The 16,341-nt window shown below is 37.5% G+C and overlaps 1 protein-coding gene across 4 annotated transcripts in view; it reads left to right on the top strand.

The window, feature by feature from the left end:
* The window catches only part of LOC148651398 (raftlin-like), an 82,599-nt gene that overhangs the window by 46,349 nt on the left and 19,909 nt on the right, over positions 1 to 16,341 (top strand). For all 4 annotated transcript variants that reach the window (XM_088601619.1, XM_088601618.1, XM_088601620.1 and 1 more), the window contains 2 exons: positions 7,369 to 7,572; positions 13,898 to 14,013. In XM_088601619.1, coding sequence (XP_088457745.1) covers positions 7,369 to 7,572; positions 13,898 to 14,013 — 320 coding nt within the window. The remainder of the gene's footprint in view (positions 1 to 7,368; positions 7,573 to 13,897; positions 14,014 to 16,341) is intronic.

The raw sequence follows: 16,341 nt of genomic DNA, 5'->3' as shown, positions 1-16,341 counted from the left end.
TTTCCTTGGATTTCAAGGCCCAACTTTGTCTTGAGGTTGCAAATACCTTGCTTTACAAGTTGTATGAATAATATATTGTTCTTTCATCTGTAATCTGGAAGCAGGTTAAGTATTTATTTCTCTTAGTTATCTGATGATTCATACTATAAATTTGACTGACATACTACAGTAGTCTAATGGAGCTAACATGATCCCAAAAGAACAGTGCATTTATTAATTATAACTGATCCACTAAAAGCAGTAGTTTTCTTATCTCGTAGCTTGAAAAATTGCAATTATGGAATGTGGATATACAGTACATTCACTGTGGATCCAGCCAGTATCTTTTTCACAAGAAAATTATATTCAGTCTATGGTCAAGCTCCTGTGTCTCAGAGTAGTCGTCTAATGGGGCCTATTCTAATCATAGCCCTGGTGCAGTGTGATGAGGAAAAGACACTTAAAACGTTGAAATCACAAGCACCATTTTTATGCTTACATTGTTATGTTGTTGAACTTGTTTTGGGAGTCTCAGGCCCGTGGAAAATGACAAGCCAAGCTCCAAGTGCAGGTTTTCAGAGATGTCTCTAGGAGTCTTCAGAAAGGCCCTGTGGGAGTGAGGCTTTAATGAGTGATGAAGACGAAAATGATAGAGGGATTGGAAGAGGTTTTTCTGTCCACCGTCAGGACAGGACAATGGACTCAGGGAAGATCAAGGGTGGAGGGGTGCGCTTCATGGTTTATAACTCCTGGTGTATAGCTGTGGAGACTATTTCATCATCATGCTCTCCACACCTTGAACACCTGACAATAATGTCGCCCATTCTATCTACCGAGGGAATTTACATTGGTGGTCAACACCACAAGAGCTCTGGAGGAACTACACGAACACCTAAGCAGACCCCGAGGGCGCATTCATCACAGTGGGGGACTTCAATGGCGTGAACCTGAAGAAAATCATGCAAAACCTGCATCAGCATATAAATTGTCCAACGTGCGGAACAAACACGTTGGACAATGTTTACACTCCTTTCCGGGATGGCTACAAAGCCCTCCCCCGACCTCCTTTCAGCAAATCTGACCACCCCTCTATCCTGCTACTCCTTGCCTATAGGCAGAAACTAAAGCAGGAGAAGCCTGTGACAAGGTCCTCCCAGCGCAGGTCTGCTTTGCCACCACTGACTGGCGGATTTTTGGGGAAGCTGCCAGGAATTACATTAATCTGTATGCGGACTATGCTACTAGCTATATCAGCAAATGCATAGAAGATGTTGTCCCCAGGATTACAGTTCGCACATACCCAAATCAAAAACCGTGGGTAAATGGCGAAGTATGAGCTAAACTCAGAGCTAGAACATCCTTCAACTCTGGAGACAAGGACACATACAGAAAATCCAGATCCGATCTCAGTAAAGCCATCAAAAAAGCCAAATATAACTACAGGGTAAAATTTGAAAATCTGGAATCACACTATCACGACGACTGGGACACTTGGCATATGTGGAATGGAATCCGCACCATCACAGATTACAAAGTGAAACACAGCAACACGACACACACTGGTTTTCCCCCCAATGAACTAAATTCATTTTATGCACAGTTTGAAGTCCATAACACGGAACCAGCTAAGGAAATCCCATTAAACCAGGGGGAACACCCACTGTCTCCAGAGCTGACATGTAGAAAGTCTTTAAAAAGACTAATCCACGCAAGGCTCCTGGTTCTGACACTATCCCTGGTCGAGTCCTGAAGGCCTGTGCAGATCAGCTAGCGGAGATCTTCCCAGACATATATAATCTTTCCCTCACTCAATGCACAGTCCCCTCTTGCTTCAAGAAAACCACCATCATCCTGATCCCCAAGAAAACCAGAGTCAGCTGCCTAAATGACTACCGCCCTGTTGCACTCACATCCATTATCATGAAGTGCTTTGAGCGGCTGATCAAAGCACACATCACCTCCTTACTGCCTGACACCTTGGACCCACTGCAATTTGCATACCGACAAAACAGATCAACTGAGGACGCCATCGCCACCTCTCTAAACACTACCCTCTCATACCTAGACAAGAAAGAAATGTATGTGAGAATGTTGTTTGTTGATTACAGCTCAGCATTCAACACCATTGTACCCTCAAGCTTTTTACCAAGCTCCAAGACCTAGGACTAGGCTCCCCTCTCTGCAATTGGATCCTGGACTTTCTGACAGTACGACTGCAGGTAGTGAGAGTAGGCACACATACATCCTCCACCCTGACTCTAAACATCGGCGCCCCCCCAGGGCTGCGTACTCAGCCCTCTCCTCTACTCCCTATTCACCCACGACTGTGTAGCCAGGAACAAAACAAACTCCATCATCAAGTTTGCGGACGATACAACAATCATCGGCTTGGTCACGAACGGTGATGAGTCACCGTTTAAAACACTGACAGCATGGTGTCAGGACAACAACCTCTCTCTGAACACCAGCAAAACTAAGGAGTTGATTGTGGACTACAGGAAGCATCGAGGAACAGACCACACACCCATTCACATCAGTGGAGAAAGTCAACAGTTTCAAATTCCTAGGTGTCAACATCACAGACAATCTAACCTGGACCCACCACACCAACCTCGTAGCCAAGACAGCAAGGCAGCGCCCATTCTTTCTACGTGGACTACAGAAGTTCACATGCCGTCCTAACATCCTAACAAATTTTTACAGGTGCACCACTGAAAGCATCCTAACCGGCTGTATCACTGCCTGGTACTGTAACTGCTCCGCCAAGAGTGCAAGGTACTGCAGAGGGTGTTGAAACTGGCTCAAAACATTACCGGCTGAAGATCAAGGATATCTACTCTGTTAGATGCCTCAAGAAGGCCAGGTCTATCCTCAGGGACCCCAGTCACCCTGACCATAACTTGTTCTCTCTATTACCATCCAGAAAACAATAACGAAGTCTACAGACCAAGACCACCAGGTTTTGTAACAGCTTCTTCGCCCAGGCAGTAAGACTGCTAAACAGCCAACCACTGCAGACGCCAACCACGACCAAACGGCCATTAGCGAATAGGCAACCTCCTTGAACTGACAGGGTGCACCGGTGCCCTTCTGTCACTTGCACTCTCGGGACACATACTGTACGAAGAGTGCTAAATACCTCCTATCATTGTGTTACTTTTGCACAATCTGTAAATTGTTTTGTAAATTGCAATTATGTAATTTATTGTATCCTAATGTTGATCGAATCCCTCTAAATTCCTGTCCTTCTACTTCTATCCCTCTTAATGAGCTTGCGGACAAAGCATTTCATTGCAAACAACGCCGCTGTATGCTGTACTGTTCATGCTTTAATAAATAAACCCTGATTGATTGATTGGAAGAGTGAGAAGAGATGAGTGAATGGTGATGCAGGAAAAATGCTGCCTTAACTGCAGCGGAGAGGCTGGCTCGAAAAAAAAGATCTGTCAGAATGATGTGGAGGCCCCCACTGGACAAGACTGGAATCAGCTGTGGAGAAGCCTGGGGAGTAGAAGCCATGGAGGTGACAGCGTATCAAAAAAGAAAAAGGGAGGAAAAATCATGAGCTAGGAGAAAAAAAAAGTGTTTGTACAAAAAGCATTTAAATAACAGTGAAGCTAGCACTGTTGCTCTAGCTCAATGTCAGAGCACTGGATAAGTGGGGAAAGAACTTTAAATAACCTGCTCAATTGCCTGATTGATGGGGTACACTTTCCATTTCAGCAATAGAGCATTCTCCACTGGAACCCTTTCCTGAGTGTCCCATCATCTTATACTGTATCTCCGACCACCGAATCTGCACAACCTTCTTGTTCACAGCTACATTTAACCACCCATAGCAACCATCCACACTAAGCACTTTCCTCTGTTGCATCACTTGCAAATACAGTATATATCCAACACAATGCACATTCAAGGCCCCTCTGGACAATTCTGTATCACCCAGATGACATCATATATTTCCAGCATTCTCATTTACTGCATCTCATACAGAAGATGTCCAGCCATCTACATTGGTGAGACAACAAGAAAAGTGGCAGACTGTTTCAGGGAACATGTTAGAGCTGTGAGCATCAAAGATATCTCCAAACTGATAGCTCCCCATTTCAACTCTAATGGGGAGTTGAAATCGACAACGACATCGTTCTGATCTCTTCAGCTGTCTCCACAGAGGGGTTTTGGAACTCCTGTTGCAGAAAAAAACATCTGAAACCAAAATTATCCTTCAACATAAATCCGATTTTCCCTCTTCTGTCAATGACGGCCTCATTTCATTCTAAATCCTATTAATTTGCAAATTTTGGCTTTCCACACCTTTTCCTCCTGTTCTCCCTGAGTTTTGACACATTCTCATTTGCTTAATGCCCATTTCTTTACTGCTCCCTGCCCCTTTTCTTACCTACTCTGTTTGATCTTCTATGCCTTGTTAATTTGTTACTTTCTCTCTCTCCCTCAAACCTGAAGAAGGATCCACAGTTGAAGTATTGTTTCTTTTCTTTCAGCATGGAATATATCTTTACATCTGCCTTTGCAGCCTACGCATACTGACACATCTACTCGAACGTCTGAATTATGCACTTTCCTCTGAAACAGAATCTATTGCACAACATGCAAATATATATGATAAAACCTTGTGTATCTTACATGTTTACTATCTTGGAACCCAGCTATAAGGCTGTTTCTTATATTTAGGTTCCTTGTCAGAATACAAATGTCATTATTTTTGGAATCATGGATGAGCTCAGCAGCAAGACTGTAGCAAGCGATAAAAAGCTTTTCTGCAATGAAGCCAATAAATGAGTCAATGTATGTATACAATGTACATTAACTGTGAAGAATTTAAAATATATTTAAATCCTGTTCATAATTAAACACAGAAAACTTCACATATACAGTCATTTGAAAAATAAAGTACACTCTCTTTCAATTCTATGGTTTTATATATCAGGACATAACAAAAAATCATCTGGTCCTGACCAGGTCCTAAAAGTGGGTAAATCTAACCTCAGGTGACAAACAACACATAACAGATTCCATTATGTCATTATTTATTTAACAAAAAATAAGCCAACATGCAGAAGCCAAGAGTGAAAAACTAAGTACAACCCATGATTCAGTAGCTTGTAGAACCACCTTTAGCAGCAATAACTTGAAATTATCGTTTTCTGTATGGGTTTATTTGTCTCTCACATTGTTTTGGAGGAATTTTGACCCACTCTTCTTTACAACATTGCTTCAGTTTATTGATGTTTGAGAGCGTTCGTTTATGTACAGCTCTCTTAAGGTCCCGACAGAGCATCTCAATCTGGTTGAGGTCTGGACTTTGACTTGGCCATTCCAACACCTTGATTCTTTTCTTTGTCAGCCATTCAGTTGTAGATTTGCTGGTGTGCTTGGGATCATTGTCCTGTTGCATGACCCAATTTCTGCCAAGCTTTAGCTGTCAGACAGATGGCCTCACATTTGTCTCTAGAATACCTTGAGAGGAGTTCATGGTCGAATCGATGAGTGCAATGCCCAGGACCTCTGGCTGCAAAACAAGCCCAAATCATCATCCCTCCACCACCATTCTTGACGGTTGGTACAGTATGAGGTGTTTGTGGCGATAATCTGTGTTTGGTTTTCGCCTAACATGGCATTGTGCATAATGACCAAACATCTCCACTTTGGTCTCGTCTGTCCAAAGGACAGTGTTCCAGATATCTTGTGGTTTGTTCAGATGCAACTTTGCAAACCTAAGCCGTGCTGCCATGTTCTTTTTGGAGAGAAGGAGCTTTCTCCTGGCTACCCTTCCATGCAAGCCATACTTTTTCAGTCTTTTTCTGATCGTACTGTCATGAAATTTAACATTTAACATGTTAACCGAGGCCTGTAGATCCCTAGGTGCATCTCTTGGATTTCTTTGCGATTTAACTGATTATTATACGGTCTGACCTTGGGGTGAATTTGCTAGGATGCCCACTCCTGGGAAGATTGGCAACTGTCTTGAATGTTCTCCATTTGTAAATAACCCTTCTCACAGTAGAATGATGGATTTCAAATTATTTGGGAATGGCCTTATAACCCTTCCCAGATTGATGAGCAGCAACAATTGCTTCTCAGTTCATTGCTAATGTCTTTTCTCCTTGGCATGGTGCTAACACACACCTGAATGCTCCAGGTCACCAAACTGCCAAAAGTTCTGTTTTTATAGAGGTGGTCACACTTCCTAATGATCAGCTAATCAAGTGCATTTGATTAGCAGCACCTGGCTGCTAATTACCTTCTTAATTCCTATCGAAGCAGCAAGGGTGTACTTAATTTTTCCCACATGATTTCTGCATTTTGGCTTACTTTTTGTTGAATAAATAATGATATAGTGAAATCTGTTATGTGTTGTCTGTTATCTGAGGTTGGATTTGTCTAATTATAGAAGTTGGTGATGACCAGAGGATTGTTATTTATGCCTTGATATGTAAAACCATTGAATTGAAAGAGGGTGTACTTTCTTTTTCACATGACTGTAAATGGGTTTACATCTTAAAAATGATAGTGATGGAGTGGTGGCCCACTCTGCACCGCTGAAGCCCAGGATTCAAGTCCTGTGATTCTATCTGTATGGAGTTTGCATGTTCTCCCCAAGTTTGCATGGGATTCCTCCCGGTGCTCCAGTTTCTGTTCACAATCTAAAAACATACTGAAAGGTTAACTGATTTCTGGCCCAGGCGTGAGTGTTTGTGTTTGTGTCTGTGTGTGTCCTGTGATGATCTGGCATCCTGTCCAGGGTGTATCCTGTCATGTGCCCATTGCTTGCTCCCCCGCAACCCTGTATTTGAAGTTAGAAAATGGATGTATATGAACTGAGCTGCATTTCTTTGCATGCTTTATTAAATCCAATGAAGTATGGTGCTTTAGGCGTTCTCATAAAACAAAGAATTAGTCAAGAATGTTTTTTTTCCTCAGTCCCTAACCTGTTTGTTTTCAAATTAAATTATTTCTGGAAGCAGTCGTTTAACAAGATCAAAATGTCTTTTAACAAGATCAAAATGTGCAACAGACACTGTGATTCTGCCTCTTAAAGTAGGTGTAATTATTATAAATCTGTCTTTAAAAGTGATAAGTTGAATATGCTAATTAAGTAAACATTATTACCATACTGTACTTTTGGGTGTATCACATACAAAAAAAAATCTGTTTAATCATACCAGGCCAATATGCTGTCTCAAAAGGTTATTTATACTGTTTCTTAAAGCTATGTAAAATGTTGCTTATTATAATTAATACAGTCACTAATAGGCCATACCAAAGGTTGTTAGATATAGAACTAAAGGATAAAGAGAAATATTTTCTACATTGTTAATGAGGGTGTGTGATTATATAATATGTTTGTTTTGATGTTTTTGTCTGCAGGAGTCCAGACATATGCACTTTTCAATCATCCCCACGCCGGGCAGAACTCTTTGAAGTTTTACTCAGTGAAGGTGCCCTTGAAAATCCTCAAGAAGGACAATAGTGTTTGTAGTGTGGAAGCAAACTGGCTCGACCACATGACCCAGCACTTTACCAGTGGAGCATCGCTGGTGGATGGGTACTTCCATCTGGGAGCAGACAATGGTACAGTATAAAGTGAAATGAAATAAAAAATTGCTGTCCAACGTAAGTGAAATGTTAGAGAACCACTAACTTACCTAAATTAAGTTATGGGATCTTCTCTTAAAATAAGATTCTATTCCTCTTTACTCATAGAAACACTTACTGCAGTTTTCAGGGTATTTAGGGGAATATGAAAGGCTATAAATGTCATTTGTTTACTGAGAGATTTCTCAAACAGCAGCACATACTGTAGCTGGTCAAGCACTGCTAGAGATGGGATGGATGTATTGTATTGGCCACCCAACAGGGACGCCTACGGCATGCTTGATGTGAGCAAGCTTGCATTCCTGTCGGTCTGAGAGCCATTAGTTCATGTAATGTAGGTGCTATGGGGCTCACAGTATGGGGGAGATGAACTGACAAATGGTGTTTCCAATTTAGAGATGCATCTTAAAAATACTGCATGGTTAACTGAAATATTCTGTCACCTTTGCCTAATCCTTTGACCAGATCAGACTCCAGGTCTTCTTATTTTGCTTGCTATCTAAATGTTATCTAACATTTTTTGTTCTCCTCAGGTTAGCTTTGCCCTAGATACAGCTGTGAAAAATCTGTACAAACAGTGGAGGCTAATTATAATAACAGCCTTCAGTTCACAATTTCTCAACTATTTTTATGTAAAGAATCATGCTGATTACTCAGTTTAATTTCCTTTGGATAAGAAGGGTTAGCAACCATCTGTGTTTAAACTCTCATTTAATAGCTTCATGTTTGTCTGTCTGCACTTCGAGACCAGTGCATTTTAAATTAGATTCCATACAAGTTTATTATCATATTTATATAGGAACATTCAATTACAAAAAGGTTTGGACTGCGGTGGCTGTGAACTATATAAACAGTAGGCAGTTACCCATTAATGAATTCTGAACAGAGAAACAATTTTTTGTACATGTCCCTCAGTTCAAGCTATTAAGCCTTTTTCTGTTTTTCCTTCCAAACTCCATTGTAGATTGTTAGGACTATTTGAAAACAGGGTGGAAAAGGTGCTTACATCTACTTTATATCCTGATACAAAATGAAAACTCAACAGTCTAAATTGTATATCATTAGCTCATTGTGCACATATACATTGTTACATTTAAAATAAATACTGCATTTCAATTATTGTTCCCTCAGATAACAAAATACTAACCTCGACTCATGTGATTTCTTAAAAACGTCAGGTGTTTGATATTTAAGTTTAAATAATTACCAAAATGGCCAAATTTATGAGATGATTAAGAATAGTCTCTATAGTCACTCAAAAAGACATAATTTTAATTAGCACAAGATCAAAAAAGCATATGATCTTGCTCCACTTGAGTAATGAAGATCACCTGGTTGCTACTGGCATGATTGAGTACAGACTGACTGTTAGAGAAGTTGCCTAGAGAGTGAGATGTTCAGCTTCATCAGACAGCAGACTGGTCTAGAGAAGCACAGAAACTGACCTGAGAAGGACAGGCCACATCCTAAAAGGCAGAGGATCACGTCTATCTGAGCTATCGTCATTATCACTTTTTTGACTTTTGTGACTGCAAATTAACAGGATGCAACTTGTTACCAACATCAAAATTATTTTTATACAGAGGTTATTCAGGAGTAATATGTTGACAATTAAGACAAAACTGCTGTTTTCTGTGGAACCTGAGAACCTTTAGTGGCAGAGAAAGTGTTGGCGTGCTTTATTCACAAATGAATGCTATTGTCCTTGAAAGACCAGATGGAATACATATAGGAGATATCTTGCTGAGCATTATGCAGCTGGATACATTGTGTAAGTTACTTCTTGAACCTTTTGACAACTAGAGTTAGTTACACAGATAGAGTGGTAGATGGGACAGTCCACAAAAGACTATCCAAAGGCTGATTGGATGCATCAATACTAAGTAACAGGAATGTGTTAATGCTCAGAAAAGTTCCATACAATACTAACTTTGCCATGTTTTTTTGATAGTGACTAATGTTTCAAAAGCACTTTGATATTACAGGTACAAAAATGTGCAAAAGTACTTTTACTTACATGTTCTGTGATTTTGTTTGATATCTATATTCAGTTTAAATCCATTAGTCGTGAGTGCTGGGCTGCTTTGTATTATTATATTGAATGATTTTTTTATAAATAATTCTGAATAAATATACAGTTAATAGCAGATAAATAACCTATGTTCTGCTTCAGTGGAAAGTAAAAAATATGAAAATGGAAAAGGTGAATCAAAATACTGTCTGTGAAGTCTATAGCTATATAGCCTATACATTTTGCAGATTTACTTTGCCATTAATTTCCTTTGGTCAAACTGGCATCCTGTTCAGTCCTGTCTTACTGTGACCCTTACTGACAGTGGATAAATATGCAGTGCCTTGCAAAAGTATTCAGACACATGCACACATTTCACAATTTGTTGCTTTAAAGCTTGCAGTCATAATACTTTGAGGTATTATATGTAGCATTACAATATTAAAAAATTTATTTTTGTAATATACCCAGCATTCAAAGCAAAAGATAAAAATAGCAATTGATAATATGATAGAAAAATAAAAAGGGATGTTTGCATAAGTAATCAAACTCTTTGCTGTGGCAAACTTAAAATTAATTAAATCCACGACATTTGCTTATGAGCCACAAAATTAGTTGAGAGTAATAATCTGTGTATAATAATAGTGGTTCTCATGATTTCAGAATTCAAAGACTTCTCTCTTTGAGGTTTCTTGACCAGGTCCTGAAATTTAAAGCAAAGACTTAACCATGAAGGCTAAGGTGCTTCCAAAGAAAGTAAAAAAATAAAGCCTCATTGAAAAGCACAGATCAGAAAAAATATGAATGTTTCTCATTATCTAAGGAAGCACAATCGATTTAATTCTAAAGAAATGGAAGGTATCATCTCACCCAGATATTGGCTAGATCAGGCTGTCTCTTTAAAATGAGCAGTCAAGCAAGGAGAAAGCTGGTGAAGGGATAGCAACTGTGAAACAACAATTTTGAAACCTCTACAGTACACAATGAGGTGTCTGAGGTGGGTGAAAATGTGTATTCATCAACAATATCCTGAACACTTCAAAAACTAAGCCTACAAGGTGTTACTAACCCACATATAGTTTCCAACAAAGCATCTGAATTATCCTGTAAAAATGTGGAAAAGGTGTTGTGGTCAGAAGACACAAAACTGGACATTTCTGGGCCTAAATGACAGGCGTTAGGTTAGGTGTGGACCCAACACAACACTATACTGTACCTACAGTCAAGCCTTAATATGGAAGCATCATGCAATTGGCAAGTGTCTCCTTAACAAAAGCTTGACTGGATTGGTGAAAAAATGGATTGAACAAAATACAACCAAAATACTAGGGACATCTAGGGTGTAAATTCACCTTGCAGTAGGACAGTAGTCCAAAGCACAGTGCTAAACCTACACTGATGGCTTAAGAATAAGAAAGTGACTGTCCTTGAGCAGTTAGTCAGTTTTGACTTGAATCCTATTGAGAATCTGTGGAAAGACTTGGTTACTACCCTATGAAAAAATATGATGACTGAGCTTTAGGGTCATCAGCTGTGAAGATTTGACAGTAGTTATAGGGCGTAGTATGCTCTTGAATTTTGAGCTTTTTCTGTTTATACTCTTATGCACACAGCAGTCGCATTATAAAATAATTCCTCCATCCAACTGAGATGTAGTAAAGATTTATACTCTTGGTCTGAGAGCCTTGCTCAGCAGGGATTTCTTTTTCCATTTTCACATTTGATTCAGTTCTTCAGTAATGAAGTGTTTATTGGTGAAGTAATGCTAATGTCATCAACTGTCTGTATCTTTTGTTATACACAAGTTAAGTCATATTTTCTTTTTAAAAAGAGATTGTACTAGAGCATAAATTATTGAGAAAAAATGAATGGCTTTAAACAGAATAAAACTTTTATAACCCGATATTTACATCTAAGAAATAAATCATAAATACTGTCTAAGGGTAAAATTCAAGACAAATGTAATTAAGTTCCAAGATTGTATTTATTGAGAAGAAATGGCAGAGAATTGCAGCTAGTATTCCCACTGAAGATAGCAGAGTAAGACTATAAACAGCGCGCAATGTAGCTGAGTAGATGAAAGAGTGGTTGGAATTAGACAAAAATGAAATAATTTAAAAATTAACTACAATAGAGGAGATAGTACATCTATACAAGCATTTGAAAAAGTACCCAACAAAAGTCCTGATGCCACCATGAGCCATTACAATTTTTGTACAGGTGTGAACACTTGGGATGTTTCAAAAAAGCTCTTACAACCTGACTATTCATAGCTTTAGCTGGCTATTGGGTTTGTATGACGAAGGCTTTTTGGATGTGAGTCAACATGCCCTTTTATTATTATTGCTGTAACCTAATCAGATTGATTAATATATAGTTTTATCACTAAAATAGTTTGTTACCAGGTTGTTTAGTACAGAGGAAAATCTGTTGATCACTTGCTAGCATATGTATTTTTTAATCGCATCATCTCATAGGATTCTTAGTAGATTGATGTATTTTGCTTACAGTCAGCATTGTTTTGACTGTCTCACATTTTTCATTGCAGTAATATAGAACCTTCAGGGCTTCCTCCTGTTAACAGATCAGCGTTTTGCTTCTTCAGTGGAAAAATAATTTAAAAGACTGCAGGAGAAGAAAGATACTGTCGTTTTTAGTTGAGCACTTTGTATTCTGCTGAATGATTGCTAAGCAAGCTGATTTGTGTGCAGATCTCAGCTTCCATTTACAGTCTAAACGAGGTTGTCTGATGTATGGAACAAAAACATATTTCCACAAAAAAGCAGAGTGATCTCTTTAAGCTATTGGGGGTTGCTTAATAGGTTTCAGAAAGATAAAAAATGCTTTAAATAGAAACACAGCAGCCATGTCACCAGTGAAATCCATTTTGTCTTGATTTATTATTATTCTGAATGATGAAATCTTGATTGATACTGTACTAAGGCTATACAAACAGAATTTGTTTGCAAATGTTTAGAATCTGATGAAAGTCACTTTAAAAGCCCATGAACACAGGTTATCTAAACAATGTCAAAAAAGAAGCTCGAGAGCTGCAGGGAGCTTGGAACGTTTCTCTTTCTGACCTCACTGCATAATTTCTTAATTAATGATATAAACCAAATTGCAGTTGACTGCAATTTCTGGATGCATCGGATCTAGTGACAGGACATTTTAACTGTAACATCAAATAGGTGTGAATGTTCCTAACAGTCTACTTATGCAAAAACAAAAGTGTGTTAAATAGTTAAAATTATATAAGATGCTGATTTCAAGTATTGACAAAAAAGTATATTACGTGGTATTTTAAGGGAAAAGATGAAAAAATAAGAGCTGCGATAATGTTTGACATTAGGCTATTACTGCAATATGGCTTTACTTTTTACTTTTGACATTATCATGCAGTCAACTATCAAAAAATCTTTTCAGATAGTTATACTGTAGAGTACTGATTAACATACTTCACTGAGGAACACTAAATAGGAAATAATTTGCATTACTGCATGTCATTAATTTTCAAATGCAAATTTATGGTTTATGCCAATGGACTGATTTTTTTTTTCATGATCCTTTTGTTATTTCAAAGATCTTCTTTTTGAAGAATTTACAAACTGTAGGTCTGGACAATTCTTGGCCTTTGGGATCAGACTCTTGCAGGGGTTACACATACTTTTCAATTAGCTACTGAATAAGATCTTTGAAAAGCAGATAATTTGACTTAAATACAAATTATTAGTTCAATTTAATAATTAATATTAGAAATGGAAACAAAACCAGAGGGCCAATCCCTGATTACAGTAAACTAGTACTATGGTGAAAAGAAATTAGGAGAGTCATATTACTATATAATGTTTATATTATTATATAATTAGATAATATTATATAATTAGAATATAATTAGTTATATTATTATATTATAGGTTATAATACAATTTTAGTTTAGGAAAACATTGTTGATAGTGTGAGGAATATTATGAAATGCACACAGTTGGTAATCTATATATCCATATGACTTTGTCCATATGGAATACAGTAGACAATAAAGTGAAGCTTGGCATTCAGCAAACCTAAAACCTATGATTACTGTTTGTGAAAATGCTTTTGTGTCTACAGCATAAAATGCTTACATAAATTATAGTAAATAATTCATTCCTGCTTCATATAACAGCATGTCATAAAATGTTAAACTGATTTGTCAGTAGTGAAATCCAAGTGATGAGTAAAGAGCTTTATGTCAAAAAGAAATGACGGATTTGAAAATTAAATTTTTAATGGATTAATATCTGTCCACAGATTCTTTATCCAAGTCTGTTGAGGGTGTTTTCATCTTTCAAGATTGCTCTGAAGGGGACTCTTCTGAAGCACAGGCATATGATGCCATTGTCGTTGAACAATGGACTGTTTTTGAAGTAAGTGTTTTTCACTTTCACTTTTTCATTTGTTTACCTTCATTGGCTTCATTTGCTTGTTTCAGCAGTTTTTTTTAACCTTTTTCCTCTCTCTGTTTCTCTCTGTAGACTTGCAGTTTACAGGAAACAATGTGGTCTTTCAAATTTTATTTCGATTAATTTAGATTAATCACATGGTATATTTTAAAGTCCTGATTGATTGCATTACTTCTCACCTTACTTCATTATATAATTATGTTACTTAAGGCACACTAAATACTTTTCAAACTGTAATGTGATTTTAGATTAATGTTGCAGTACAAATGCACAAATATTCACTTTTATTTTCAGGAGAAGGTTTTCATAAGAGACAATCTATTAAAGGCTTATGTCCTTACACATTAACATATCTGCCATGAGACAATTGTGTTCCACTGGAGAGCATAATAATGAATACTTATTGTCATTCAAAAGGGATTTGCTGGCTTTTTTTACAGGATGTTTTTAAAAGCCCTTCAAAAAATATGGGATTTCATTGCTCATGAATGTGTCCCCTTTTCAATGGGACAATGATTAAGCTGTGCTCTGTTTCAGCCTTCTGCTTTGGTTCCTTCTCAAACCTATATGACCAAATCTGCAGCAGATTAAAAAAGCAGCTGAGTATACTCCCACTTTATTTCACTTTACAGCAAATGCCTCTCTTTATTTACCAAGCAAAAAATAATTAAATCGCAGTTGATTTTGTGAACATGAGTGTAAGGAGACGATTTGTGTTATTACACCAAATGGCCAGATTTATAAAATATTCTTTGATCAGTTGTTATTTCAGGTCCCCTTCGTTCTCTTGCAGAATGGTCATGGAATATTAATAGTAGTAATAATAATTATTTTATATTTTAAAAATAGCTTTACAAAGTGCTTTACAGTAAAAAATCACAATGAGAGAAGACACCATAATTGCACAATTAAAATAAGGCTTTGGAATACAGGGGAAAGAAAAGAGGAAAAAGCAGTTAAATAAAAGTCCTTCTAAAGAAGAAGGTTTTGAGTCCTGATTTGAAAGTCAGCATTATAGATGAGCATGAGAATTTTGAATTCGACACAAAACCTGATAGGAAGCCAGTGTAAGGACTCCAGAACTTACACAAGACCTAGTCAGGATTCCAGAAACCGAATTCTGGATAATATGAAATTTGTTCAGAGTGGATTTAGGTACCTCAGTGAGCAGTGCACAGTTGTCAATTTGAGAAAAGACAAAATTGTTGATCATATTTTTGGACCAGTAAGGGATTAGTTGCTAGTGCAAATCCAAACTTAAATTCCAGCATGTTAGCAAATAAAGTCACATATGTAATGATTGTATTTATTGTATTTCTTATATTTTATATAAATCTGATGCTTTGATGTGCTAATAGTTCACATGTGTATAACTGCTTCAGTACATCTGAATAATGTTAGCCAATTTTAGTATCAAAAACTAGTTTTTGCTAGCTCGGAAAGTTCAAAAGTGTGATGAATGAAAAGCAAGTGTTTTTCTTGTTTCTATGGCTGTTATAGGGCAGAATGTTTCATGTGGGTGACTGTGATCAACAATGAGTTTCAGTTGCTATGTGGTAGTAAACCACATACAGTTCCTGTTTAAACTGAGAAGTGATGTGCTCCTGTATCTCTGCCTGTGCAGCTCTGTCTTGCATGCAATCACAACACTTTTGAGGAAAGAGGGGTTTGTTGATAAAATAGCATGGTATTGAATTACTGCAGTCACACTGAAACATTAGGAAGATGGTTCTACAGAAAGAATAGAATCCCATCACAAGAGTAAAACGCCTCATAGCACATTCATGTACACATTGTATGACTGACTGACAGTGCAAGCAAATTGGCACTGCTGATAACTGAAACTTTTGAGGCAGATTCCATCCCTATCCAGAACTAATTGTATGCATCAAAGGTTATGTTCACAGTGCAATAGATGACAATCCAGTATAGTTCTTGCTAATAACCTATTGTATCTACAAGTACTGTACGTACATGTACTACTTCTTCAACAGAAAAGCATAGTTGCAGTAGGACAGAGTGGTCACCATGACTGTAATTGCCTGAAAAAAAGTTAATTGACAAAGTTAATAGCTGAGAAAAAAAAAGGATTCTTATCCAAGAATTAAAATTCTAGGTTGCATTGGTATTGGCATTTTGTTTTTAAAATTAATATACAAATCCATATGAATATATACTGTATATCACACTATATTTAGAACTATGAGTTTGATATTTATTGTGTACCACCTTGTTATTTAAACTGTAATTTTTTTAAAGTTGTAAATGTAAATGCAATTCAGTGAGGGAGGA

The sequence above is a fragment of the Lepisosteus platostomus genome, chromosome 12 (genome assembly GCF_059453375.1).
Source record: "Lepisosteus platostomus isolate fLepPlt1 chromosome 12, fLepPlt1.hap1, whole genome shotgun sequence".
Classification (NCBI taxonomy): domain Eukaryota; kingdom Metazoa; phylum Chordata; class Actinopteri; order Semionotiformes; family Lepisosteidae; genus Lepisosteus; species Lepisosteus platostomus.
Note: the sequence above shows the minus strand (reverse complement) of the source record. Positions and strands in the feature narration are given on the sequence as shown.